General features: G+C 48.9%; 1 protein-coding gene across 1 annotated transcript in view; it reads right to left on the bottom strand.

The window, feature by feature from the left end:
- LOC147725803 (uncharacterized) overlaps window positions 1-26580 on the bottom strand; it is a 443482-nt gene that overhangs the window by 190159 nt on the left and 226743 nt on the right. The window contains exon 7 of the mRNA XM_086959980.1: window positions 18523-18792. Coding sequence (XP_086816106.1) covers window positions 18523-18792 — 270 coding nt within the window. The remainder of the gene's footprint in view (window positions 1-18522; window positions 18793-26580) is intronic.

Genomic DNA, 26580 nt, shown 5'->3' with positions numbered 1-26580 from the left:
AAACACCCCACCCATCAAGCCGGTCACATTTTGGACGCGGTTTTCTCCAATGATGTGAGGCTCCAATCAGATGTTCCCATCCCATTATCCTGGTCGGACCACTTTGCTGTCCCTCTTGAACTTTCGATTACTCCTATCCCTACTAAGAAGGCCACCTCCTCCAATATTATTTTTAGGAGAAACCTGAAGAATCTTACTAGCACCTCGCTGGCCCCTTTTATGGAAAATTTTAATACAGCTCTTTTTGATGACATCAACTCAGCTGCTTCGGAATTTTCTAATGCTATTAGTACAGCAGTTAATGTACTGGCTCCTCTCTCTTCTTGCTATAATGCAAGAAAGAAACCTGCTTCACCTTGGTTCTCAGAACCTCTTAGGCTTATGAGACAAAAATGTAGGAAGCAAGAAAGGATATGGCGGACGACTTGGAACTTTGATGAGAGGGAAAAACATAAACAGCTTTTAAAGGACTATAAGCTTGAGATAATCAGAGCTAAGCAAGAACATTTTGCAAATATTACTTCGGCTCTTTCCTCTCCCAGGGATCTCTTTAAAATTGTGGACTCGTCTGTACGCTTCAGACGCAAGACCCTGTACTAGGTACCCCGGAATTCTGCGATCAGATTGCAGGATTCTTTCACTCTAAGAGCGCAGACATTTATAGGGATCTTGAATCACAAAGATCCTCTACTCTTACTCCGCCTGCCCCTCTCCTTCCTGTTTCGGAAGAGACTCCTTCCAATACCCCAAAAACGCTATCAGAGTTTCCGCTGCTGTCTCACCAGGAACTCGACCTTCTTTTGAATAAGACTAGGTCTGGATCCCCTCTTGACCCTTGCCCCCTTAAAGTCCTAAAGGAGTGCAGAGACCCCCTTCTCCCTCCCCTGTTGGACATCATGAACAGGGCCATGAGAGCGGGCATCTTCCCATCCCAATGGAAGAATGCAGTTGTTAAGCCCCTCCTAAAGAAGGCTACTCTTGATCCTGAGGTGTTCAAGAACTATCGCCCTATTTCCCTGCTCCCGGCGCCTGCAAAGATGCTGGAGTTGCATCTGAATCAACATCTGACGGCCTTTCTTGACTCTGCGGATCTCCTAGACCAATCCCAGCATGGTTTTAGGAGATACCATAGCACTGAGTCAGCCCTTACGGTCGTTTTGAATAACATTCGCATGGAGGTAGACCAGGGACATTCCACCGTCCTGGTTCTCCTGGACCTCACAGCGGCCTTCAATACCCTTTCTCCCTCGGTCTTAACATCTCGGCTGAGGGAGATAGGGGTGGAGGGAGGGGCCTTGGGTCTGTTATCCTCCTTTCTGGACCTGAGGGTTTAGAGGGTCAAGTTGGGGGAGTTTCTATCTCCATCCCTTCCGGTGCAATGCGGCGTCCCTCAGGGGTCGGCATTAAGTCCGACCCTATTTAACATCTACGTGACGCCGCTTGCCAGGTTAATTAGATCTTATGGGATGGAGGTAGTCTCCTACGCGGACGATACACAGATCCTGGTGTCCCTCTCCCATCTTGGGAATCCGCCCCCGCTCAACCTTAGGAACGGCATGCAGGCAGTGTATCAGTGGATGATTCACAATTCGCTAAAGTTGAACGGGGAAAAGACTGAGATCCTGGTGTTCGGCTCCAACATGAACATCTGGTCAGCTGAATGGTGGCCGCCTGAGTTGGGGTCCTGTCCCACTCCCTCAGACTCAGCACGGAATCTAGGGGTAATTGTTGAACCTTCTTTGTCCATGTCCTTGCAGGTTAACAGAACAGTTGCTACCTGCTGGGGAATCATTAAGATTCACCGTAAAATAAAACATTACTTGTCCCTTCAGGCTCGGAAGCAGGTGGTAGTAGCACTTGTTGCCTCGCGCCTCGATTATTGTAATGCCCTTTACATCGGCATGAACAAGAGTTTAATCCAACGTCTCCAGACTGCTCAAAATGCGTCAGCTAAATTTGTTCTTGACGCCCCTAGATTAGCGTCATCAACGGCAGCCAGGAAAACTTTACACTGGCTCCCGATTGAGGCTATGATTACTTTCAAGACGCTTTGCCTAACCCACAGTGCCCTTTCTCGAAAGGGTTCGGATGGGGTTAGGAAACTGCTGCAGCCCTATGTCTCAAGTAGATCGTTACGTTCTTCCTCTAAGAACCTACTTGTTGTCCCCCGTTTCCGAACGGGCCGATGGGGCGGGAGGGCCTTCTCTCTAATTGCCCCTAAACTATGGAATGCTCTCCCTTGTGACATTAAATCGCAGGTCTCTGTCCCCACTTTTCGCAAAGCATTAAAAACCTGGCTGTTCGTAAAGGCGTACCCGTAGATGTTTTTGTATGCTCTATATATTTCTTTTATGTTAAGCGCCTTGACGCCTTCGGGCTAAGTCGCGCATTATAAGATTCTCTTCATTTCATTTCATTTCATTTCATTTCATGGAGGAACATAGTTTTATCGGTTCAAAGGTAAGTACTTTGTTGTGGGAATTGGTATTCTGGGGATAGACTCAGGTGTCCCCCAGGGTCACTTGGTTGTGGGAGCAAAGCTCCTGGACTTAAGCTCAGGACAAATGGGGGTTCAAGCCAGCACAAAAGATGCACCCTCAGCGGCACTGGGGCAGCTGGGTGCAAAGTGCTGTTTTGGTGTCAGGTGCCCTGTAACTTTCGATGGGGAGTCTCCGGTTTGTAAACACACTGCATGCTCGGGGAGGAAGGTCGTCTGGGTGTGACCACACCTTGGAGATATAAGTTGGGATGTTGGGGGTGGTTAGGCGCCGTCAGTTGGGCCACCCAAGGCCATGAGGTGCCAGGTGCAGGGGTGCCTTTTAGGGTCGAAGCTGCTTACCTGCTCCTGGTAGAGGTTGGGTGGGGGGAGGGGACATTCTGGTTTGAGGCTGCAGGCGTCCGCTTGAGGCAGGTCAGAGTTCACAGGATCTCAGGTCAGGATCGCGGGGGTCCTCCCCTTGGTGTTGAGCCACTCGAACTTGGGCTGTGGGCGTCGGGTGCAGGGTGGTGCAGACTCGCGGACTTTGCCAGACCTGGAGTCTGTTGGTGAACAAACCCGGTGTTCACGGGAGACAGCGTCTTTTCTTTGGAAGGCAGGGCAGGTCCTTGTGGTTTTTGAGGTTGCTGGCTGCAGGACACACTCGAGTTTCACTTCTGCAGTTTCGAGGTGGGCATAGGCCGATAGGGCTGGGGCCAAGTAAGTGGGCGTCTTTATCTTGTTAGCTGCTGTTTAATCCGTCTTCTTTTCTTCTTCTGGTTTCTTGTCTGAGGAAGCAAGGTTAAGGGGTGTCCATAAATACTCGATTTAGGGGTGTTACAGGTAGGTAAAAGGTTGGGACCAGTGGATCCCTTCCCTGGGATGTCCAGGCTGAGTGGCTGCTTTCAGCTGCCGCCACCAGACATGTTTCTGGACCCCTGGGTCAAAACCTTGCTGCTCTCTGGGGCCTGAAACAATGCACATCCTGGGACGAGGTGCCAAGCCTCCTCCCCAAGGATGGGCATTGTTCATAAAGGCTTGCTGCCTTTAGGAGCTTCGCCAAGCCAATTGCTCCTTTCAGCAACTGGTTCCCACTGGTTCTACCCCCCACTTTGCATGAGAGAACCGGCCTGAAAAACAAGTGAGGAGGAGAGGTGTGCCCACCTCTGCCAACTTCACCCATTTGCTGGGGGAGGCAAGGTGAAGCACAACTCTCAGACCACGCCGTCTTGAGGATGGGGGGACTCCGCCAACCAAGGACAGGCTCAAGCCCCCCTCCCATTGGAGAGTGGCATAATAGCGGGTGTACCCACCCCACGGAAGGGACCCTTGGTCCCTGCCTTTTACCTACCTGTAACACCCCTAAATCTAGTATTTAGGGGCACCCCTGAACCTTGCTTTCTCAGATCCAGACAAGAAACAAGAAGAAAAGAAGTAGGACTGCACAGCTAACAAGAGGAAGACGCCTACTGACTTGGCCCTAGCCCTAACGGCCTGTCTCCCCGTTGAACCTGCTCCTGCGAAATCCCGGTGTGTCCTGCAGCCAGCAACCTCAAAAACCACAGAGGACCTTCCTGCCTTCCCTTCCGTGAACACTGGATTTGTTCAACTGCAACCTCTGGCAGCAACCGGAAACCGTGAATCCGCCCCACTCTACATCCTGCGACCCGAGCTAGAGTTGGCAAACACCACAAGGAGGTCACCCCGGCGATCCTGAACCGAGATCCGGTGACCCCTAACCTGCCTCAAGCCTCCACCTAACACATGCAGTCTAAATCCAGAAGGCCCCCCCAAATCACGACAAGGAGCTGGTAAGAAAACCTGACCCTAAAAGCCTTGGGTGTCCAAACAGACAGTGCCTAACCAACCCTAACTTCCCAACTTACCTCTCGAAGAGGTGGTTGCATACAGAAGTCCTTCATCTCCCTGCCTGCAGTGCTTTTGCAAACCAGAGGTTCGCCATAGAAAACAACAGGGCGCCTGACGTCGAAACAGCGCTATGCACCTGGCCGCCCCAGTGGCTGAGGGTGCACCTCTGCTGCTACTTTGTTTCCCCATTTGCCCTGACCTTAACCCTAGGAGCTTTCCTCCCACAACCCAATGCCCTGATAGTCAGCAGCCACCAACCGGAGTCCACCTATCCCTCACTGGATAACATTGGGCCTCAGCACTCTGCCGCCCATAGTGCTGCTGAGGGTGTAACAAGAGTGCATTACTGACCCTGGGGACCCCTGAGTCTAACCCCAGAACCTCAACTCCAAAGACCAATTACTTCCCTAAAAACCAATAACCATATTTTCCTCCATAGGATAACATTGACTGTGGAGTTTTGAAACCTAAAGAAATTCTTTAAAATTGTACTCACCTGTTTACAGGAAATGTCCCAGTGCTGCATGTGGCATACCGCATTGAGTAAGTAAAGTAATCCAAAAGTAACTTACCTGCTATTTTACTGAAAATCCCATTGAAGTCTACGTACTGATTGCATTTCTCTGAATCAATAGTGTAAGTCAAACCAAAGTACATTTACAATTGCAATACAACTGTAAAGCATTTATTGCTTACCTGTGCCAGGCTGGCTTGGTTTTAGAAATAAAATAACTAAAAGAAATTTTTTCTACAAAAACAATTGGTCTGAAGTTCAGTCTTTGAGTGTGTGAATTCATTTGCTGCCTGAGTGTGCACATCGGATGCTTAACACTGTCCCCTGCTACTGCCTTACGGCTCAACCACGCTATCACAAATAGAGAGTAAGGTTCGATCTAATTTGACCTCTGCCTACCTTTGGGGTTCCACTGGACTCTGTGCCCACTACACCTCACTTTGGTATAGTATGTACAGAGTCAGCTTCCTACAATTTGCGCGTTTTCGCACCATATGTACCACCACGGAGTCAAATGGCAGCTGATCCCGAATGTACAGTGGGTCAGAGGGTAAAGCCTTGGTTCCCAAGGGGTTACAAGTCTAGCCTTTACAAAGGCTATAAAAGTATCAAGTATGGTTCAGAGCATAGAGGAGGAGAGTTTCTCCATGAGAAGTCCTCATCCTCTCGATCCTTGTGAAGGTATACCTTGTGAAGGCGGCAGCTCTGCTTATAACCTCGTGGGTCCAAGGTGGTGTCCTGAGGGGCGTTGGCTTTGTGGGAGCTGAGGTCTTTATCTGTGTCTGCAGGCGGGTCGATTGTGCATGTGGAACAAGGGGACACACGGGCTACCTCCGCCATAAGAGGAGCAAGGCGTTCCATCTGGTGCGTGTGAGTGAGGACACTGCGGTGGAGTAGGTGGTGGATGTGGAGCAGCTGGAGGTGGGGGAAGACGAAGAGGAGTAGGAGGAGGAAGAGGAAGAAGAGTAGGAGGAGGAAGAGGAAGAAGAGTAGGAGGAGGAAGAGGAAGAAGAGTAGGAGGAGGAAGAGGAAGAAAAGTAAGAGGAGGAGGTGGTGGTGGTGGTGGTGGCACAGGCACATGGTGCAGAGGCGCTGCTGGGGTAGCGCCTTTACCGATTTTTCCTGAGCTTAGGTAGAGCATGGGGGATCCTGTCCAAGTTCCTCCTAAAAGGTTTGTTTCTGTTTGCGGGACGGAAAGTCCTGTTTCTTCAGAGGCGGCCTCGTAATATTTTGTCCTATCTGAGGGTAGATGGCAAGGCATCCGAAGGGTGGGTTGCTCCTGATCCTCCGACTACGCCTCCGATGGCGCTTTGGGTGCCTACTGTTTCCACGTCAACAAAGGTTTTTGAATGTTGCACATCGAGTGGCTCTTTGGAGTTAAAGGAGTCATGGGAGCTGAAGCAGGATTTGACGGTGGTTTCGAAGGCGCTGTTGGCGCAAAGGGTTGGGGCTGGAGCAGCTGTCTCTATGCCGGTGGTTGCCTCGGACGGAGCTCTGAGGCCTTTGTTAGGTGCTGACCATGACCTACTTGCAACGGTGGACCCGAAGTCTGGGTGAGGGTTTTGGAGCTCGATGCACGCCTTCTGGAGGGCGGGGCTGGCTCAGCCTGTCATTGTCGAGATGGAGGGGGTAATATGCATAGTCCATGTCTTCTGCTGAGCGAGACAGCTTCCTCAGGCTCAGTGTAACCTTTGTTCCGAGCTGATACAGAAGTCTGGCTGTGACTCCCCCCACGAAATCCTGGTCCCCAAAGAGATCAGGGGGGAAGCCTTCTGCCGATGCACCATGGTACGCCGGGATAGGCATTGATCTCGACGGTAACAGTGTCTTTTTGGATCTGAAGACGAGGCATGTGGCGCAGGATGCCTCATCGTTCTCAGATAAGACACAAGTTGCAAACCCGATGATGATCTGACCAGAAGTATTTCATACGCCAATGTGGACAGTACCAGAAAGGGGTTCTTTCTATTATGGATTCTCGGTGAAAGAGGCGGAGGAGAAGGCTCTCAAAGGGGGCACTGGAAGATACTCAAATGACAAAGTCGAGTGATTAGACGAAGCTGCAGTAAATTGATTCAACCGGATTGGGATGGAAGAACTGGGAGGTACGGATGCAAACAGTGGAGCTCGGAGGATGCTTGTCCAACCCCACAAGCGGAAAGAAACAATCTAACAATGCAGCCCGTGCCCGTTACCAGCAACAGGTCGAGTCACCAAACCCCATGACTCGAAGACTTCAACGAACAACAAGTTGCACATGCAGAGCCCAACAATAGATGGCAGGAGTATGCACCGCATGTGTATCTACAGCTACACATGCCACCAACACTGCTTTTTTTTAATTTTAGAGTAAAGTTTCCAAACTGTTTAAGACTCTACCAGGCATTATCACATTCCAAACTGACCTCTCTCAATCTTTGGTCGAGATAAATTGGCACATTATCAAGTCCTTGAGCATTCTGAATAAAGTTGGGGCAACACCAAGAATAAATGAGAGTTATGGAAGGAAGACACAGGGCACTGCTTTTCAAGCATATCACTTCCTTACCGAATTTGGCCAACGCCATCACTCAAGCTAACTTCCTTGAAAATAAAGATGAATCCAAATCTTCCTTTAATGTAAGTGAGTTTTACAATAATCATGCATGGATTTGTCCGTAATCTGGTACTTTTAAAATAATTGTTATTTATTTTTTTAAATGTGAAGGCGGCATGGTCAAATTCCTGGCAAATGAGCTTTCTGTGGGTTAAAACCCCAATCTCTTCCCCGCTCTGCAAACGGTCAGAGGACGCTTACGTCGTATATTACAGCAGGTGCTTCTGATGAAGGATTAGGAGCTGTTCGTAGCCAGATAGATAGATATAGGGAAGACACAAAATATTATGCTGATCAAGTTCTTAGCAACCCCGAAAACAGAAAAAGAATGAGACATCACCCAGTGAGATCTAAATTCTGACGCTCGCCTCTGGGTTACAATCCACGCAAGATCCGTTGTGCGTGGTGGAGACCAAGGTTTGAAAGGGACGATCAAAGTATAAGCACAAGATGGAACCCTCCTGACCAAGAGTTACAGGGTCTAAAAAAAGCAGCATTTCCAGATGAGGCTGCCTCAGTATATGGTGCTCACTTATGAGAGTGCAGCACCCTGCACTAATCCAGACAACCCTTATGGAGATATTAGTGGTCTTAGACAACCATAGAAAGCTCCCTAAGTGTTGCTGTGGAGAGCAGTCTTCAGACTTAGTCCAGAAGGAGTGTTCAGCAGCTTGTTTTACCAGATCTAATCTTATAGTGTGGGTTATACGTAAAACAACTACACAGCGTAGTTATAAAAACATGCATTATTAACACTCACTAACACATTGGTATATCTCTGACCAGGAGATATAATCACAATACTTTGGTAATTGAACCCCTAAGTAAGCACAAATACACAGTGGTATCCTGGGGGAGACAACACCATATACAAAGGAAGTGGAATGCGAACCACGACCCAAGTCGTGACTGGACCCAGGAGACGTAGAAGAGCGGGGGACCAAAGGACCCACCCAAGGTAAGTAAACAGGAGCCCCACGGAGACAGTGTGCAGAGTGAGATCATGACTGCATGCTCTATTCAAGTCAATGGGTAAGCCGCAGTTGCAGGTTTGAACAAGAAGGACCCTTCCCAGAGGACCCTGAAGAAACCCTGTGGAAGATGGAAGGTTAGGAAGTCATCCCACCCGTGAATACCCCAGGAATCAGGATAGCTACACCAGGGAAGCCGGGTGCATAGGTGCAAAGTGACTTCAGAAACAGCTGTAGACCACAATGGAGGACTTCAGTAAAGATGCTGCTGGCAAAGAAGGTGAAAGAGTCCGGTGAAACCCAAAGGTGGATCCAAGATACGAAGAACCTGCAAGTAGAGGGGACATATCTATACCACTCAGGAGTGACCAGGAGGCACGGAAGACGAATGCCCACCGATGTCGGAAGATGCAGGTCAGCAGAGGAGCCCACTGGAGCCAAAGTAGACCCTCAAGAGGACCCACAGGCCTAAGGCACAGGAGTTCCAAGAAGACCTTGAGCAGCTCACCAATGATGCAGGCCCACGGTGCAGAGGATGCAGTGAGGACGAAGATCTTGGTTGCAGGAGAGCCTGATGTTTCTTGGAGCCCAAATATCTCTGGAGGAGAGAGTCAACAAGCCTTGGCAAAGGAAATTTGGCGTGGTGCACAGAGGTCCAGAGGTTGCGCCAAGGGATACTGGCTTCACACTTGCTCTAAAGACAGAGCAGGCCTCAAGGGAGTTGCAGAACTACCACATGTGTTGTTCAACTTTTTGGAGTCCATGGGAGCTTAGGAACAGCAGACCAGTCATCTTTGTTGCGGTCCAAGGGAGACTCTTTCAGGTGTCTTGGATGTCTACAGGCCTTCTGAAGAACTTGTATGGAGCACAGGCACAGACGACGCTGAAGACTGGCAGGTCGACGAGTCCAGGAGCAGCAGGAGTCTTCCCAGTTGCAGTCTCGGTTCTCAAAGCGAAGTGCAACAAAGTCCAAAGTGCCAAGACGGATGAAGATGAAGTGGTTTTTGTAGCTGAATCTTGTCCCTCAACGAATCTAAGGAACCACCCACAGGTAAAGGGTTGGGACAATTCAAGGGTCCCTCCCAGAGGAGAGGTCGGACAGCGTGGAAGACACTGCCATGCCCTTTGTCCAGTTTTGAGTCCGAGTGAGAGCCAACGGCTCCCTGAACTGGTTTGGACTGGAGTATGCAAGGAGGGCACCAAATGTGCCCCTCAAGCAGTTTAGTGGCGCTGGAAAGCACCCCCCGCCCTGTCCCAATATACCAAGTCCTGTCTGGGAGGTGGTCACACCTCTCGGTGATAGGAAACAAATTGTTTCTTACCCGTCGGTGTGGTTTTGCAGCTTTAAGATCTTTCTGGATTCACTATGCTGTGCATTATTCTGCGGTCTAGTGGTTGGGGCCGGAATCTTAGTATTTTTTCTTTTTTTTTTCCGTAGCCCAGGTGGGCGTCGACGTCCCACCTATGGTGTCCTTCCTGTGACATCGGAACGCTTACTGTGGAAGTTCCCACCTTTGGGAGCCATCTTCGGACTCTTTTTTTCTTGTTTTTGTGACATGTCCGTTAATCCTTATCCAATCTTTTCAAGTTCTTCCTTAATGTAAAGGGATTTCCGCTTTGTCTCTTAAAGGTGTCTTGTTTGTATATTGTTCTTGTATTACCTCTGTCTCCAGTCTCATCTTTCTGGCGGAGGTGGGTGGGTTCGCTAGTGAATCCAGAAAGATCTTCAAGCTGCAAAACTACACCGACAGGTAAGAAACTATTCATTTTGCAGCGTGAATCTTTCTGGATTCACTATGCTGTGCATAGACTTTGTAGCGGTTTTGTTATGTTTGTGGCGGCTGGGTGGAAGATGAGCGTTGGTTGTTGAATATATGTTGAAGCACTCTTTGTCCTACTTGTGCTTCCTTGTTCATTTGTATATCCACACAGTAGTGCTTCGTGAACGTGTGCACTGAAGCCCATGTTGCCGCCAGGCATACCTCCTGAATGGGTGTGTTAGCCAGAGAGGCTATTGTTGCTCCCCTTTTCCTGGTAGAGTGGGCTCGTGCCCCCTCTGCTAGCTCTTGACCTGCCTGTCTGTGGCAGAATTATATTATCTGTGCGCTCCATCGTGCAATGCTTCCCTTTGTTACAGGTCTACCCTCGACACGGGAACCGTTTGGGTGAGGAAATCAGATAGCCTAACTTTTGCTTAACAACTTATCATGGTTGCAAGTTTTACTATTTGAGAAACACAGGCCTACTTTCGAGCGTTCGTTTTAATGAACCTGATACTAACAGACGTGTATTTACTTACCGACCAAACGTATAGCTAGCTTATGAGCTGTGTCGAATTTGACTATCGTGACTGTTGCTACAGACCGGAAGGCTTTCCTCATTTCGTACTCTGTTTACCTGCCATCTATACTATTGCCTTGAAAAAGTCCTTGTGTAGGACGAAACACGTGTTGGTGATCTCTATTTTTGCTGGGAATATCTGTTTTATGGAATTGAAAATAAAGACTGAAGAAAACAAACTAAGTGGACTATACTTTGAAACTTTCTTTGGAAATCCCCATTGAATATAACCCTGTCATTTGCCTCTCTTGGAATACTCTATTATCAGTAGAGTGTGGTATATTGAGGGTCTATAACTCCTGCCCGGATTATTAGAATTACTAACTCTCAGGAGTGCTGTTAATGGATTCTCAAAATTTGTTTAAATTGATGTGACACACATCCAGTGTGTACTGACGGCACCTTTAGGTGGTAGGTGCCCTGAGTCTCTGTAGCACCCTTTCGCTTAAAACTTTTTTTTTTTCATAAGAGTCAGACTACTTAATGTGTACTAATTGTAGAAATAACCTGATTGTTTTGTAGAGTGTCGTGCGGACGCTTCCCTTAGGGGAACACTACTACCTATCTTTTGTGTATACCCAGGAAACTACTTGCGAAGGACACAAAGAACTCCTTAGTTCTTTCCATGTAATGCATTGCTGCCCTTCTAGCGTCCAGAGTGTGCAGTGCCCGCTCTGCGCTTGTGGATGGTTTCTGGAAGAAGCTCGGTATCTGTATTGTCTGGGTCATGTGGAACCTTGGCACCAACTTTGGAATAAGGTGTGGGTCCATTCTCATTACCAGCCTGTCATTGTGTATTTGAATGTAGGGTTCCTGTAGCATCAGGGCTTGTAGCTCGCTTACCCTGCGTAGCGAGGTGATTGCTACTAGGAAGGCTGTCTTCATCGTTAGCATTTGTAGAGAGGCCTTTTGAATGGGCTCAAAGGGCGCTTTCATGAGCTCTGTTAGGACTAAGTTAAGGTTCCATGTCGGCGGCGGCATCCTCTTTGGTGGTGCGATCCTTTTAGCCCCTTCCAGGAATCTCTTTACTTCTTGGGATGTAAAGAAGCTCTTTCCCGTCTCTCCTCTTGTATAGGATACAATCGCTGCTAGGTGTACTCTCAGCGAGGTAGAACTTAGGTTTGCTTTTAGCAGGTGCGTTAAATATTTTAGCACAGTTGATTCCATGGTCATCTCCTTGTAAAGTTTTTCCCTGATGCACCATATAGTGAATCTTTTCCATTTCGCCCCATAGCACTTTCGTGTGGTGGGTCTCCTTGCATCCCGTAGCACCCGCAGTGTGCTCTCAGAGTTTCAGGTGTGCAAACTCTACGTCTTCAGGAGCCATGCAGCTAGGCAGAGGCTCGCTGGCTCTGGGTGTAGTACTTCTCGTTCTGCATGGAGAGTAGGTCTTTTCTTTTAGCGAACTTATGAGGTGGCCCGAGCGTCATCTCCACTATTTCTGAGAACCAGGACTGTCCGGCCCACTGTGGTACCACCAGAATCAGTGTCATGTTGCTGGTTCTGCATTTGCTGAGTACCCTGTGTATCAGTGGTATCGGGGGAAAGCGTAGGCAAATGTTTCCGACCAGCTTATCCATAGGGCATTACCCTGGTTGGCTGGATGCGAAGTTTTGGCAGTTTGCATTCTAGTCTGTTGCAAATAGGTCTAATGGTGGTGTCCCCCTCTTCTTGAATAGCCTTTGCGTTTCTTGTGTATGGAGTTCCCACTCGTGGGATGCTGATGTCTGTCTGCTGAGCCTGTCCGCCTCCACGTTGTCCTTTCCTGGTAGATGTATATCCAGGAGGTATATTCAGAGTGGGATGGCCCATCTTCATATCTCCTGCTACGTTGGATAGCGCGACTGATTGTGTTCCTCCCTGTTTGTTGATGTAGAACATTGTTGTTGTGTTGTCTGTTTGGATCAACCCTCTCTGGTTGTACAGTTGTTTCTGGAAGGCTTTCAGGGCGAGGAACACAGTCTATAGTTCCAGGTAGGTCATGTGTCTGACCGCATCCGCTGGAGTCCACAGACCCCTCACCCTGAGCTTGCTCATGTGTGCTCCCCATCCCCTCTGGGATGTGTCCGTGGTGATGGTCACCGTTGGGGTTGGTGGTGTTAAAGGCTTCCCTCTTGTTACGTTCTTGTTCCACCACGATATCTCCTACTGCACTGCGTGCGTTACAACCACTAGATCTTCCCAACTTACTGTCGCTTGTGGCCATTGTTCTTGCAGCCATTCCTGGAATGGACTCATGTGGAGCCGTACATCTGGGACTAGGTGTATGCAGGACGCCATCATCCCCATGATCTTGTTCGCTGTCCTCACTGTCAGAGCTGACCCCTTCTGGTAGAGACGTGTCTCCTTCAGCAGTGCCAGTGTTCTCTTGTCGCTGGGGAACAGTTTGCTCTGTATGGTGTCGATCTGTGCACCCAGGAAGATCTTCACTTGCTCTGGTTCCATTGAGGATTTCCCCAGTGAATGGAGAATCCTAGTTCTGTCAGCGCTTCTGTGACCCGCTGTTTCTTTCTTTGAACGGTACTGTTTCTATGGCCTCCTTGTGGAGGAGTTCCTGTGCTTCCTTTAGGAGTAGCGCAAGTTCTTTTGATGAGTGCACCTTTGTTTTTGGTTTTCTGTTTGGAGGCTTCTTTTGCAGTTCTATGCAGTATCCGAACTGTATGATGTTCAGTATCCATTTGTCTGGTGTTATTTTCTTCCACTCCTGGAAGAAGTGTTTTAGTCTGCCTCCTACTGGTGTTACATGTTTGTTGATCCCTGATTTGAGTTTGTGTAAAACTTTTTTGCTTACTTTTTTGTGCCCCTCCCCTAATGGTGTTGTGTGGGTGGGCACGTTTGGTGGAGTGGAGTCACTTTGAGGTGGGTTGCTGGCCCCCTCTTCTCGTTTGTCCTCGTCCATTCGCCCTCCCGCGAAAGGACTGGCCCCTGGGCTGGTATTGCCAGGTTTGCTGCTGCTGACCCTGCTGCATTTGGTTGTTGCCCTGGTACCACTCCTGGAATGTCTGATGCGACTTTCCCGGCTGGTATTCCCCCTTTCCGTTTGGTCTCCGCGTCGGTGTGCCCCTTCTCATTCCTCTGAATTGCAAGGTCCCCATGGACCTTGCAGTTTCATTTTCCTTTTTGAGCTGCGTCAGTTTCTCATCTACTGATGCTCCGAACAGGGTTTCTCCATTGAAGGGGGTGTTCCGAATATTATTCTGGACCCCCGGCTTGAAACCCGAGATCCTTAGCCAGGCAAGCCTTCTTTCTGTGACCCCAATCATCATGAGTCTGCTGGGTGTGTCTGCCGCATCTAGGGCTGATTTGAGGCAGGAGTTTGCCATGTTCTTGCCTTCCTCCACCAGGTGTGTTGCTCTCTGTTGGTATTGCTCAGGGAGGTGTTTGAGTAGCTGCCCGACCTCCTCCCAATGCTGGTACGTGTGCCTGTTGAGTAGGGCATTAGAGTTTGCAATGTGCCAGTGGACTGCTGCATTCATCTCTATTTTTCTTCCAGTGAGGTCTATTCTCTTACTTTCTTTGTCAGGTGGTGGGCCTGAGTTTGTGGAAACGTTGGCCCTTTTTCTGGCTGTTGCTGCTAGGATGGAGTCAGCTGTGACTGATCCCTGGATGTATGGAGTATCTTTAGAGGAGTGTTTGTACTTCTTCTCTGTCCTGGGTGTGACAGACCTGCAGCTTGATGGTTCCTTGAATGCTTCCCTTCCCTGGTCCGGGACACTTGGGAGCATGGGGAGAAATGGACTCCTAGTTTGAGTGGGGAGCAGGGTCTCCAAGAGGAAGCAGGCTTTTGGTTTTTCTTCCTCCAATTTCACTCCATATGCTGTTGCCACATTCCTGATGACCATATTGTAGATGCCAATGTCATCTGACGGCGAAGGCTTCAAAGGATACGTTTACGCAGCCTCTTCTGGGCTTTAGGCATCGAGGTCCTGCCTATCGAGGTCCTGCGCCACCCAGAATGCAGAGCCCAAACTTGTTTTTTGGTCTTCTTCGCCTTCCTCGTAATAGTATAGGCCCTCTTCCTCTTGGTGTTCTTGGGACTCTGGAGTTTTCGGCGGCTCTTCGGCGCCGAACTCCTCTTCGACCTCGACGATCGTCGTCGGCTTCGAAGGGATGGTGAACCTTTTCATCCTTTCGGCAAATTCTCTTTTCCTTTGTAGGATGTTGTCCATTTCGGCCTCAAGCCTTCTCTTCTTCCTCTCCATCTCGGCGGCCTGTTCGGTGTCTAGTGTTTTGGACGATCTCTTCGACGTCGGAGTTGCCTTCGGGTCCTTTTCTTTCGGTGTCGACGACCTAGGCTTTTCTTGTGGTTTCGCCGTCTGGGAGTCCTTTTCGAAGGATCCGCTGGACTGTTTTTCCTTAGATGCAGCTGCGGGCGTCTAAATTTTCGGCGCCAGTGCTCCTTTCGAGGACTTAGACTCTGACTGTTGAGTCTGTCGGGGTCTTAGGGGTCGACGTCTCTCCTACCTCCTTTGTTGTTTTCTTTTCGGTCTCTATGAGGGACCAGATGACCGTGTAGTCATCTGGTCCCTCTGTGATATTGTCCTCTTCCTCACTGGAGAGGCCCAAGTCCCGAAGCGGCGGAGGTTGACCTTGGCCTTGCATGTTGTAGCTGGCTTTACTCTGTCTTTCTCTCACCCGGAGCGTCTTCGGGATAAAGACGGAGCAGGCGTTGCAATCCTTGCTTTCGTGGTCGACCGGCAGGCAGAGGTTGCAAACCGGAGGCTGGTCCTTCTGTGCATACTTGCGGTGGCAATTGCGGCAGAATTTGAAAGGTGTTTTGTCCATTCCTGCGCTCAGGGCCCCCCCCTGTGTGCGCATTCTCCAATGGACGTTGAAGTTTTTGGTGTTCTCCTCCTTCTTCATCGTCCCAGCTCAGTGGTCTTGTCTTCTCGATGTATTCTTTAATCTTTTTCGGTAGATTTCAGTCTTTATCTTCTTCTTTTCTCCCAAAAACTCTGGGACCTCTCGGTGACGATCCAGACCCAATAGCGGAAAAAAGAATCTGAAGATGGTGCCCAATGGTTGGAGCTTCCGCAGGAAGCGTGCCGACATCACAGGAAGGCCACCCAAAGGTGGGACATAGACGCCCACCTGGGCTACAAAAAAACAAAAACAAAAAAACAGAAAAAAAAGATTATGATTCCGGACCCAACCACTAGACCGCGGAATAATGCACAGCATAGTGAATCCAGAAAGATTCACGATAACAAACCTATTGTTCTAACTTCCCCTGCCGGAGTTTCGTCCAGCAGCAAGAGGGCAGAATCGTGTCTCAGGTCCGCAGCAGTCATAGCTTGCTGTCCGGTTCTGGAAGACTGGTATCGTGAGCAATGTGGGCCTCCCGGAGAAGCTTTACAGTGCATGGAATCATACCTCCAACACCAGTAATGGTGTGGGGGTATGATTAAAACATCTTTGAATCAAAACATGACAGGGTTCGTTCCAGCCAGTTTAGAGTTAGCCATCGCGTAAAGAGGCATAGGCAGTATGTATCGTAACGGCTGATACACTTACAACCCGGGAGAATGGACTCAGAGGATTGTAGGGATGACCTGCTCATGCCGTGGCACCCTCACACTTAGAACTGGGCACACTGCCTTCAGGACTGAAAGGCCAGCATGAGGGGTGACGTATAGGTTTTAAAAGCAGTGGTGCTAGCACCCGCTCATACAGACTGCAATGGCAGGATTGTAGTCACAATTTGAGTGGTTTCCAATGGGTGGCACAATACATTCTTCCATCCATGGGGGAACTCTCGTGTACCTACACCCTGGGTACCTTAGTACCATATACTAGGGACTTACAAGGGTGCACCAGCAGTCAACCTGGAGTGTACCGAAGTACTCACCATGTCCAATTTAGGGAAGAACAGAGACTGGGGTCCTGATTAGCAGATGCCAGTCAGACGAGTCAGAAAAACATAATGACAACAGCAAAAAGTGGCGGTAACCATGAAAGCAGATCCTACTTTCCTACAATTTCCATCTCCTGTGCCATTAAAAACCTACTAAAGCCCGAGTTCCTAATCCCTCTTACGAGGCACAGCATCTTCACCCCATGTAGTCCAGGGTTACGTTTGAAGCTGATCTTAGTCCACTGGAGGCGATTCCTCTGCAATCTCAGATAAATTCCAGCACAGAATGGACAGGAACTCATCAGAAACAAGGTTCTGCAAACATTAGGCACAGGCTTTGAGTGAGTCACCAACTAGAACTGCTTGTTGTATCGTCAGCGGGACTTGAAGTTCACTGTGAATAGCAGGAGCAGAGGGGGCAAAGGTCAGGATCAAACCAGAACCACTCTGCAGGGAGAGATTCCTGAAACACTTAATGTTGGTCAGGCCTCATGGAAGGCCCACTCCCTCCCCGCATGACAGGGCACGGACACCGGCTCTCCCGGTGTCACCAGAAGAACTACCCCGGCAACCCGCAGAAGCCACCCGCAACCCGTCCCCCCACGGGACGACTGCTCCCGAACATCCCAACCTCGGCTGACCCGAGCCACCGTCAGCACCATTGCCTGGGCCCAGCCGCCATCTTGGACACTGCACCACGAGGCCGCGTGGCCTCAGCTCGACCCCAACCCTGCCGACATCGAGGCACCACCATCCACCCAGGAGGTGAACGGACCACTTGGCAGGTCAATGGGAGAGAGGAGTGTCGATGGCTCTCCCCCGCCAGGTGCCGATCGCCCCCAGCCTCCCCGGGCGCTGGCTCCACCCCCCTGCTGGGTGTCTGGACTTCCTCATCCCGGACCTCCCGACCTCCAAGAGCGAGGGTCCGGACATCAAAGGAGGCCAGACCTATAACTGGGGCAGCTCCAGAGCAGGAAGGCAGTTGTATCCTGGAGTCGAGAGACACCTAGAAGAACTCATCCTTGACGGACTGCTGGCGCTGCCGCAGCCCTGCCTTGTGAACCATCGTCCTGCCTGCTGGCGCTGCCGCGGCTTTCTGCAACCTACATCCTCGTCGGGACCTGCTGGCGCTGCCGCGGCCCTCTGCAACCTACATCCTCGTCGGGACCTGCTGGCTCTGCCGCGGCCCTCTGCAACCTACATCCTCGTCGGGACCTGCTGGCGCTGCCGCGGCCCTCTGCAACCTACATCCTCGTCGGGACCTGCTGGCGCTGCCGCGGCCCCTCCTTGTGTGAACTACCATCCGAGCCCGCTGGCGCTGCCGCGGCCGAACCTTCCAGAACTCCGAGCTCGAGGATTGTGAGCTATCCATCTTACCACCTCCGTACCGGATCGGTACCAAGACTGTCCCGCTACCCCTTTCCCCACCAGAGACTAGAATTAAGAGGACCCTCGTGTCCCGATCTCACTGTATCGTTGATATCCGTGCCTCAAGAATCGTATATAAAGAGTGTTAACCTCATCCTTGTGTGGTGTCCATCTGTGGGGGGGAAGTTACTTGTCTGTACGATCGCTGGAGAAGGCCCTCTCCGGAGGCCTCTCCCCTCGTCCTCGGCCGACCCTCCAGGTCCCCCGTCTAACACTTAATATACTCACCAAAAATGGGCCTTGCTCGATACCTGGAAAAGCATGAAATGAGTGGTGCAGTGACGCACGCATAAGGGGCAGCGTGCATGAGTGAACACAGAGAAGAGCGATCCAGGGGACGCCTGGCTTGAACAAGCTGTTGTGCAAATGCTCCTCATAACACTTCTCAAAGCATATAAAATATAGATCCTCTGGGTGGAGAACTCGGAGACCCTGGGGTTAACGAACAGATAAACACAGACTTGACTAGCATACCTTCCGAATGTCTCTCGTGGCCACCAGGCCCCACCCCTTGCCTTCGGTTCTGATAACTCTGGTCTCTGGATACTCGAGGTTAGAGAAGCTACGGTTCTGACAGCGCTCGCCGGATGGACACACTTGGGGATGACATTCGTACATCAGTATTCGGTTTATGCACTCAGAATAAAATCCACAGGGATTCTCAGACGTCGGCTTGCAGTTACACTGCGGGATCTGGGAAATGTCCACTGGAGGGAGATGAACTTTACCGCAACGTGTATTCCGCTGTAGAAACAAAATAAAGACTGTTGTTAGTTTTAAAATTATATTTAAACATTTTACTTTACTATATGCACAGAGTCATACATCTCTGGCACCAAGTGCCTCTCGTTTCAGGACTACTACTTCTACACAGGTTGTAGGGAGCCGGCTCTGTAGATGGTATGCCACTGCGAGGTTATACCGTGCACAGAGTCCAGAGATTTCCCAGAAAAGTACAGGGCTTAAAGTAACCCTAAAGTGCTCTATTAGTGGTAGCGTGGGCGAGGAGCCTTAGGCCTAACACAGAGGAAAGGAAGACGTTTATTGTACACGCATCACCAATAACCGATGCACCACTCAAAAAAGAGGTCCACACCAATTTCATGAAAATAAGCTTTTTTGAGTTTTACTTTAAGAGCAAGATCTTCGCAATAAGGCAAGTGAGTTTTGCATGAAAACTACTTAAGACTTTCAAAAGTGCAATTTTCAAGGAGTTCAATGGTATCCTATGAAGGAGAACAATAATGCGGTTATTCAGGTAAGTACAACTTACAGTTCCATTCTTCGGGACCAAAGGTCAGCAAGGGTCAGGTGAGTACCAATACTCGACCACCAGCGGGACGGGTCGGCCGGATGCAGAGGTCAAAATCGAAGTTCGGCCCAATGCGTTTCAATGGAGACTGGGGGTGCTTGGAGCCACACTGCTTGCAAGTAGGTACATCGGTTCAGGGACCTAGCTTTGGGGGTTAGATCATTGGAGAGGCCACAAAGCAGCACAGAACAACCACCACCAGCAACACAGGGGCGGCCAGCTGCAGGGTGTCAGAAACGAAGTGTTTTTCAATGGAGACTTTGCTTTCAACAAACAGGCTCAGGTGTCGAACTGGAGGCTGTAGAATGGAGGCTAGAGACAGCAGAGGTAAGTGGAGATGTAAGTCGTCGTAGGAGCACTGTATGTTCAGCTCCCTTGTGGTGGGGCTGAGCCTTACATTCACACAGTGTTAAGTTAGCGTGGGCTTATTAGGAGATTAAACGCCATTTTTACTTTCCTGCTCTGCTTTGCACACGACACGCACTTGCGCTATTGTTTAGAGAAGGCTGAGTATTTTGTTTCACATGAGAATAACTTATTTTTCTGCATTTCTAAGCTGCTCCGTTAGTTTAGTCTGTACAGTGAGTGCTGAGGCCGTTAAGGTTCTCTTGGACACGGTGTCGGTTGTCGAAATGATCAGCGCACATTCGAGCCATAACACATATGCAGTTAGGCCACCTCTGATACTGGTGCGTTTAATAATGCACTGTTCAGACATGACCATTCACACTTGGAGAATATTCGTATGCTGAGAGCTTGTGCAGAACTCAATGTGATCCACTTCTGCTAATACCAGGAGGTATAGGGCCGTCTATGCAGGCCTAAGAGACCTTCTATAGTTATAAAATAACCTACTAGCAAGGGAGGGTGAAATATAGGTATATTTTAAACCGGTTTCCATTTAGCATTATAACATGCTTTCGGTCTTTGTATTTTATGTAATAGTAACTATGCTGGCAATCTTGTTTCTAATAACATGTCTGCTTGTATTAAGTAAGATGCTGCACCTGAGATCACAGCGTTAGAAATAAATATTTCATACTTGCTTGTGTCTCCATTTACTCCCTGTTTTGGACTGGCATGAGAGTTTAACGAAAGAGTGTTCTTATTTTCCACATTACCTGAGATAACCTAAGTCGCATGTTCCGGGTTGACTAATCATCGGTGTTTTTGCTTTAGGACAAAGAACCAATGAGTCACTGATGCTAGCATTGTAGGGGATTTTGGGTACTAAGGTGAGTTTTGGCACACCCTAATTCACTAAGGTCCCAAGTCTCTGTGCACAGTTCTGTGTAGGAGCAGAATCCCGGCAACACCCTAAGGCTTAGGGCGCAACGGGGACTTTAGGAGTCAGAAACTTCTTACTGGAGTTGGTTATTGTCTGGGGAAGGCTACAGGCATGGTTTCTTTACAGGATTTTCGAGGGCTGCAGACCAGCTGGTAGGGCTGTGGCCAAGTCAGCAAGCCCACCGTCATCTTTGCCCTTTTTAGGTCGAGCCGGGGTAGCGCATGCGTTGCTCTGTGAGCATGCTGTATTCAGGTATGGACTAGAAGCTTCCCCCACTCTCTGCCCATATTTTTAATTGGCCAGAGTCATTGTCCTTTGTAAGCTGTGGCTTTTCATTGGTCAATAGGCTTAGTAGTAGTACCACCTTGTCTCATCTTGTATTTTCCTTTACGTATGTTTGTACTCTGTAGGCTTTAATCATAGCCTCCAAGCACTATTTCCTTAAATTGTTTTCATCTACCTGCAGTTGCAGACAAGATATGCTCTCTCCTAACGCTTTACTTAATATTTTTTATAGCATGGCACGCCACACTGGCAGCCACGCCTTTGCTTCATTTGCAGCGTCAAATTGGGCATCAATTATTTTTTGTACATACTTTTTTTAAAACTATTTATTCACTTTTCTTTTTTTGTTGTTTATAAGTGCCCCATGCCGAGCTTTCACGTCAATAGAGGTTGTGCCCCTTTCTTTAGACGAGCCGCATCTAAAGAAAGGTCCGCAGCCACTATTAAACAGAACCGTAGCATGGGGTGCTTTTCACACAGAAAAAGGAAAATGCTCCTTACCAGTATGCATCTGTTCTTGGCATGTAGAGCTGCAGAATCCTACATATAGCAATAGATCGCCACCTGGTGTTGGGCTCGGATGATTGCAGGTTGTTGTCTTCTTGGAAGAAGTCTTTGTAGTCATGAGATAGGCGACTCCTCCCTTGGACAATACTGCGCATGGTCATCGACTCCATCCTCAGATTGTTTTTCGCCATGATGGGAAATGATGGAGTTAGTAGAAGTAAAGATAAAAGGATGTCCATACGTGTGCTTCTACGTAAGATGAGTACTGGAACGGATACAAGTCCCGGGGAGGCGGGAGGTCATGTAGGACTCTGCAGCTCTACATGCCAAGAACAGATGCATACTGGTAAGTAGCATTTTCCGTTCGAGGCATATGAGCTGCAGATCCTACACTTAGCAACGATTGTGCAGCAGTGTCTCCCCTAGCGCTGGTCGCTTGTATCCGTTGCAGCATTCTGAAATAGTGTTTTAAGAACAGCTTGGCCCACTGCAGCTTGCTGCTTGGCTTGCACATCAACACAATAGTGTTTAGTGAAGATGTGTGTTTTGTAGACCATGTTGCTGCCTTGCATATGTCCTCTAACGGTATGTTTCTTAAGAAAGCCATAGAGGCTCCTAGTTTGCTAGTGGAGTGCGCTCTAGGAGGAACGGTTAGTGTACATTTAGCCTTGTGATAGCAGATTTGAATACACTTTACAATCCATCTAGCAATCCCTCCTTTAGAGATAGGATTGCCTGTGTGTGGGAGAGAGAAGGATTCAAACAGTTGTTTTGTTTTCCTGAATGATTTAGTCCTGTCTGTGAGTTATAGTAGAGCTCTTCTAACATCTAAGGTGTGTAAAGCCCTTCCTGCAACAGAGTCCGGTTTTTGAAAAAACACTGGTAACTCTACTGATTGATTTAGGTGAAAAGGAGTAATCACTTTTGGTAGGAATTTTGGATTGGGTTTAAGAACCACTTTGTTAGGATGTATTTGAAAAAATGGTTCTTCTGTTGTGAATGCTTGGATTTCACTAACTCTTCTGAGAGAGGTGATGGCAACAAGGAAAGCAGTTTTCCATGTTAGGAATTGTAGTTCACATTTATGTAACGGTTCAAAGGGGGGTCCCATGAGTCTTGTAAGAACCACGTTTAGGTTCCATACTGGAGCAGGTGGTAACCTGGGTGGGATTATCCTTTTTAATCCCTCCATAAATGCTTTTATTGCAGGTACTCTAAAGAGAGATAAATGTTGTCTATTTTGCAAATAGGCTGCAATTGCTGCTAGATGCAGGCGTATGGAAGAGTAAGTCAAATTGGACCTTGGTAGGTGTAGAAGGTAGCAAATTATATTTTGGATGGAAACGTCCGAAGGATCAATGTGATTGTTGTTACAATATATTGCAAATCGTTTCCACTTAGCAGCATAACATGCTCTGGTGGTGAGTCTTCTAGCTTCTTTAATTATATCCATACAGTCTGGTGGTAGGTTTAAGTAACCAAACTACAGGACTTCAGGAGCCAGATTGCCAAATTTAGTTGGCTTGGTTCTGGGTGTCTTATTGCTCCATGGTTCTGTGTTAACAGGGAAGGCGTGAGCTGTAATTTCTGATTTGGAACCATTGAGAGATCTAGTAGACGGTTGACGTGCCCATGTAGGGGCCACTAGTACTGGTGCTGGCCTATACTTTTTCTCGATTCTAGGATTTAACACCCTACACCTTACTGGATCTTTAAAAATCTCTGGAGCATGTTTTATGACTCCCTTAATCATTGGTAATATTGGAGTAGACCTTTGTGACTGTTCGAAAGTGTCTAACAGGAAGTCCTCCTCAATGTCATCAGAGTGCATGGGAACCCCATGGTAAAGTGCAGCTCTGTTTAACAAATGATTAAAACCAACACTGTCCTCTGGAGGGGAGGGTTTTGTTGGGTAGTACTGAGGATCAGGGAAGTCTGGTGCATTATTTGGTGAAAAATTATATGCATCGTCATCCTTGGGATATTCTGTGTTAGCATCCTCATCTAAAGGCTATGTATGTCTTTCTGGAACATCATCCCCCCACCCAGATCATACTCCTCATCGGTGTGGTGTGATGATGCAGGAGAGTGAATAGGAGAAGTTATAGGTTCTACATATGGAGTAACAGGGGAGGAAGAAGGTGAAGGAGAGGAAGGGTGCATTGGAGAAGTTGGACAGTCCTTTTTGGCAGGGACCACAGGTGTAAGGGGTGTGTCCGCTGGTCTCTTCTTATGAGGAATTGCTTCCACGTGTCCAGTTTATGGATTAATATGGACATTTTTCTGTCTAGGATCTGGTTTAAACAGTTCTTTCTCTTGTATAACCTTCTTTGGCGTCGATCTTTTCGGAGCCGATAGAGGTTGTTTAATACTTTTTGCCTTATGAGGAGTACTTGAGTCTTTTGGCAATGTTTTTGGTGCCGAATGTTGTTTAGCCTTATCTGGGGTCTTCGGTACCGGTGTTAGAATTTTTGGCGTGGAGACAGGTTTTGCTGGGCCTGTGGCGCCGGAAATTGGCTTCCCCTCTTTGTTTTTTGAACCAGAAGGTTTCGGGGTCGAAGCTTTCGGGTTTGGTACAGTTTTTGTCTTTGGCGCCGATGGTACGGGTGCCGAAGTGTCTTTGTCTTTGGGCGTCAAAGTGTTTTTTATGTTCGGTGCCAACGAATCCTTCGGTGCCGAAGGATGTTTTGGTGCCAATGGAGGAGGTGTAACTGGCACATGGTGTTTCTTCGGTGCCGAGGCACCGGAAGGCGTACTGTCTTTCCTCGGAGCCGGGCCCGAAGGCGGGGCGTTAGAGGGTAAATGTCGATCTCGACTGGACCCCATGGGCGGAGTGCTGACCGTTGCCTTCTGTTTGGGTAATGTCTGTCGTGCAGGGGCAGATGTACTCACGGGTTGTCGAGACGGGATCGAATCGTCCGAATCCTCTGCCCCCGATATTATCTGGAGATCAGGCGAGTATTCCTCTGCGCCGAGTGGAGCCTCGTCTTCGGAGATATCTTCGATAGGATAATCGTCCTCGGAGACGTCTTCTTCGACGATCTCCTCTTCAAAGATGGCCTCTGGTGCTGATCTCCTCATTTCGTGTCGATGGGCCCTCCGATCTCGAATTGTTTTCTTCGATCGGAAGGAGGCACAGGCTGTGCAGGTCGACTCATCGTGTTCTGGCGAGAGACAGAAGTTGCAAACCTGGTGATGGTCGCTATGAGGGAATTTTGCTCGACATACCGGGCATCTCTTGAATGGAGTTCTTTCCATGAGGCGTAGGCCGCACGGCGCCGATAGGCCCAGCGGCCCGCGTCGACGCACTGAAACGTAGCTGGTGATGTCGAAAGTGTGTTCGATGTCGAAAGAAGTTTGTTTGAAGTTTCTCGCTTCAAAAAAGCAGAAAAAGTATTTTTCCAGCCGGAGCGGAAAACTTTCATCCGAACCAAGTGGCGGAAAAAAACAATCTGAGGATGGAGTCTATGACCATGCGCAGTATTGTCCAAGGGAGGAGTCACCTATCTCGTGACTACAAAAGACTTCTTCCAAGAAGACATCAACAACCTGCAATCATCCGAGCCCAACACCAGGTGGTGATCTATTGCTAAATGTAGGATCTGCAGCTCATATGCCTCAAACATGGGTTTGTCAACTTGACAAACAAAAGATTTTTGTAAGAGCGTACGATGCCGCATTTTCACTTTAAATGCTGCGGCGCCCCTTCTTTTTGATGCGGCTAGTCTAAAGAAAGGGACGCGGCCTCAATTAACATGAAAGTGCGGCATGGGGCGCTTGTAAAGAAAAAATATTTGCAATGCAATAGGTCTAACATTTGGGAGACTTTAAGCTATTGTCATTTACAATGCTATTAGCTCAAATTCTGCTATTGCATTTCAAATGATTGTTCTTTCTTTGGTCGTCAGGAACTATTTCCACGTCTGGGAGAGCCACCTAAATACTAAATTTAGGGGCAATTCAGGGGAGTAGCAGGTAGGGCCCAGGGGGACCTAACCTGGGGTTACTACACCATAAATTATGCCACCCTCCTGTCGGAAGGGGCATACACCTAGCCCTGATTGGAGGTGTCTGCCCATTTTCAAGATGGCGGGGACTGAAAGATGTGCTTCGTCTCACCTCGTGCACTTTAGAAGTAGAGTTGGCAGAGGTGGGCACACCTCCAATTCTATGTTTTCCCACCCAAAGTGGGGGTGTAAATTGCGGGCTGCCATCCGCTGCTAGCAGCAAAGGCTGGGGGTCGTATTACAAGGAAGCAGGCCTTTGAAGCTTCCCTCTCAAGCAGTGTGCCCATCCTGGGAGAGGAGGTGTGACACCTCTGCCCAGGATGTGCTTTGTCTCTGGTCTCAGAGAGCTGAGGCTCTCGACCCAGGGGTCCAGAAACATGTCTGGTGGTGGCAGGCTGCCTACAGCCCGTCTATCACACCAGGGTCGGGAGGTTGTCAGGAGGCACCCCCGAGGTGCCCTCTGAGTACATGGTTCAATAAACCCCACACTGGCATCAGTGTGCGTTTACTGAAAGGAGTAGTTTGGAACTAAACACTCCTGGGTTTAGAGAAGCCATCATGGTGCTGGAGAACTCGAGTTATCAAGCTTCCAGCCCATGTACTCTTCCCCGGCACATACGATATAAAAGAATGGGGGTACATCTTGTAGGGGCATATCTGCCCATGTAGCTATGCCCTCACCTGTGGTCTAGTGCACCCTGCCTTAGGGCTGGAAGGCCTGCTAGAGGGGTGACTAACCTATACTTTAGGCAGTGTTGGTTGGCATGGCGCCCAGGCAATGAGCCACGTCAACTGTTTTTGTATGCACCTGGGCATGCGTGCTGCATTGGCAGTCTGCCGGGTATAAGTGAAGGGTCCCTAGAGGACCCACCAGCCCCTATGTGTGAGGAAGTGGCTCTATATATACTGGACCGAAGTAAGGTACAGTGTGTTTAGGGTCCCCAATCTCCAGAGGTATAACAGAGGTAAAAGACAGATCTGACCTTACTCTCTACAGTGGTAGCTTGGTCGAGCAGTAAGGCAGTATCAGAGGACAGTGTAAAGTACTTTTTGTACACACTTAGTCAGCAAAAGGTTTCACACACTCAAGGACTGAACTCCAGGCCAATCGTTTTTATATCAAATATATAGTT

The sequence above is a fragment of the Lissotriton vulgaris genome, chromosome 3_1 (assembly GCF_964263255.1).
Source record: "Lissotriton vulgaris chromosome 3_1, aLisVul1.2, whole genome shotgun sequence".
Lineage (NCBI taxonomy): Eukaryota > Metazoa > Chordata > Amphibia > Caudata > Salamandridae > Lissotriton > Lissotriton vulgaris.
This window is presented reverse-complemented; position numbering and strand designations above follow the sequence as displayed.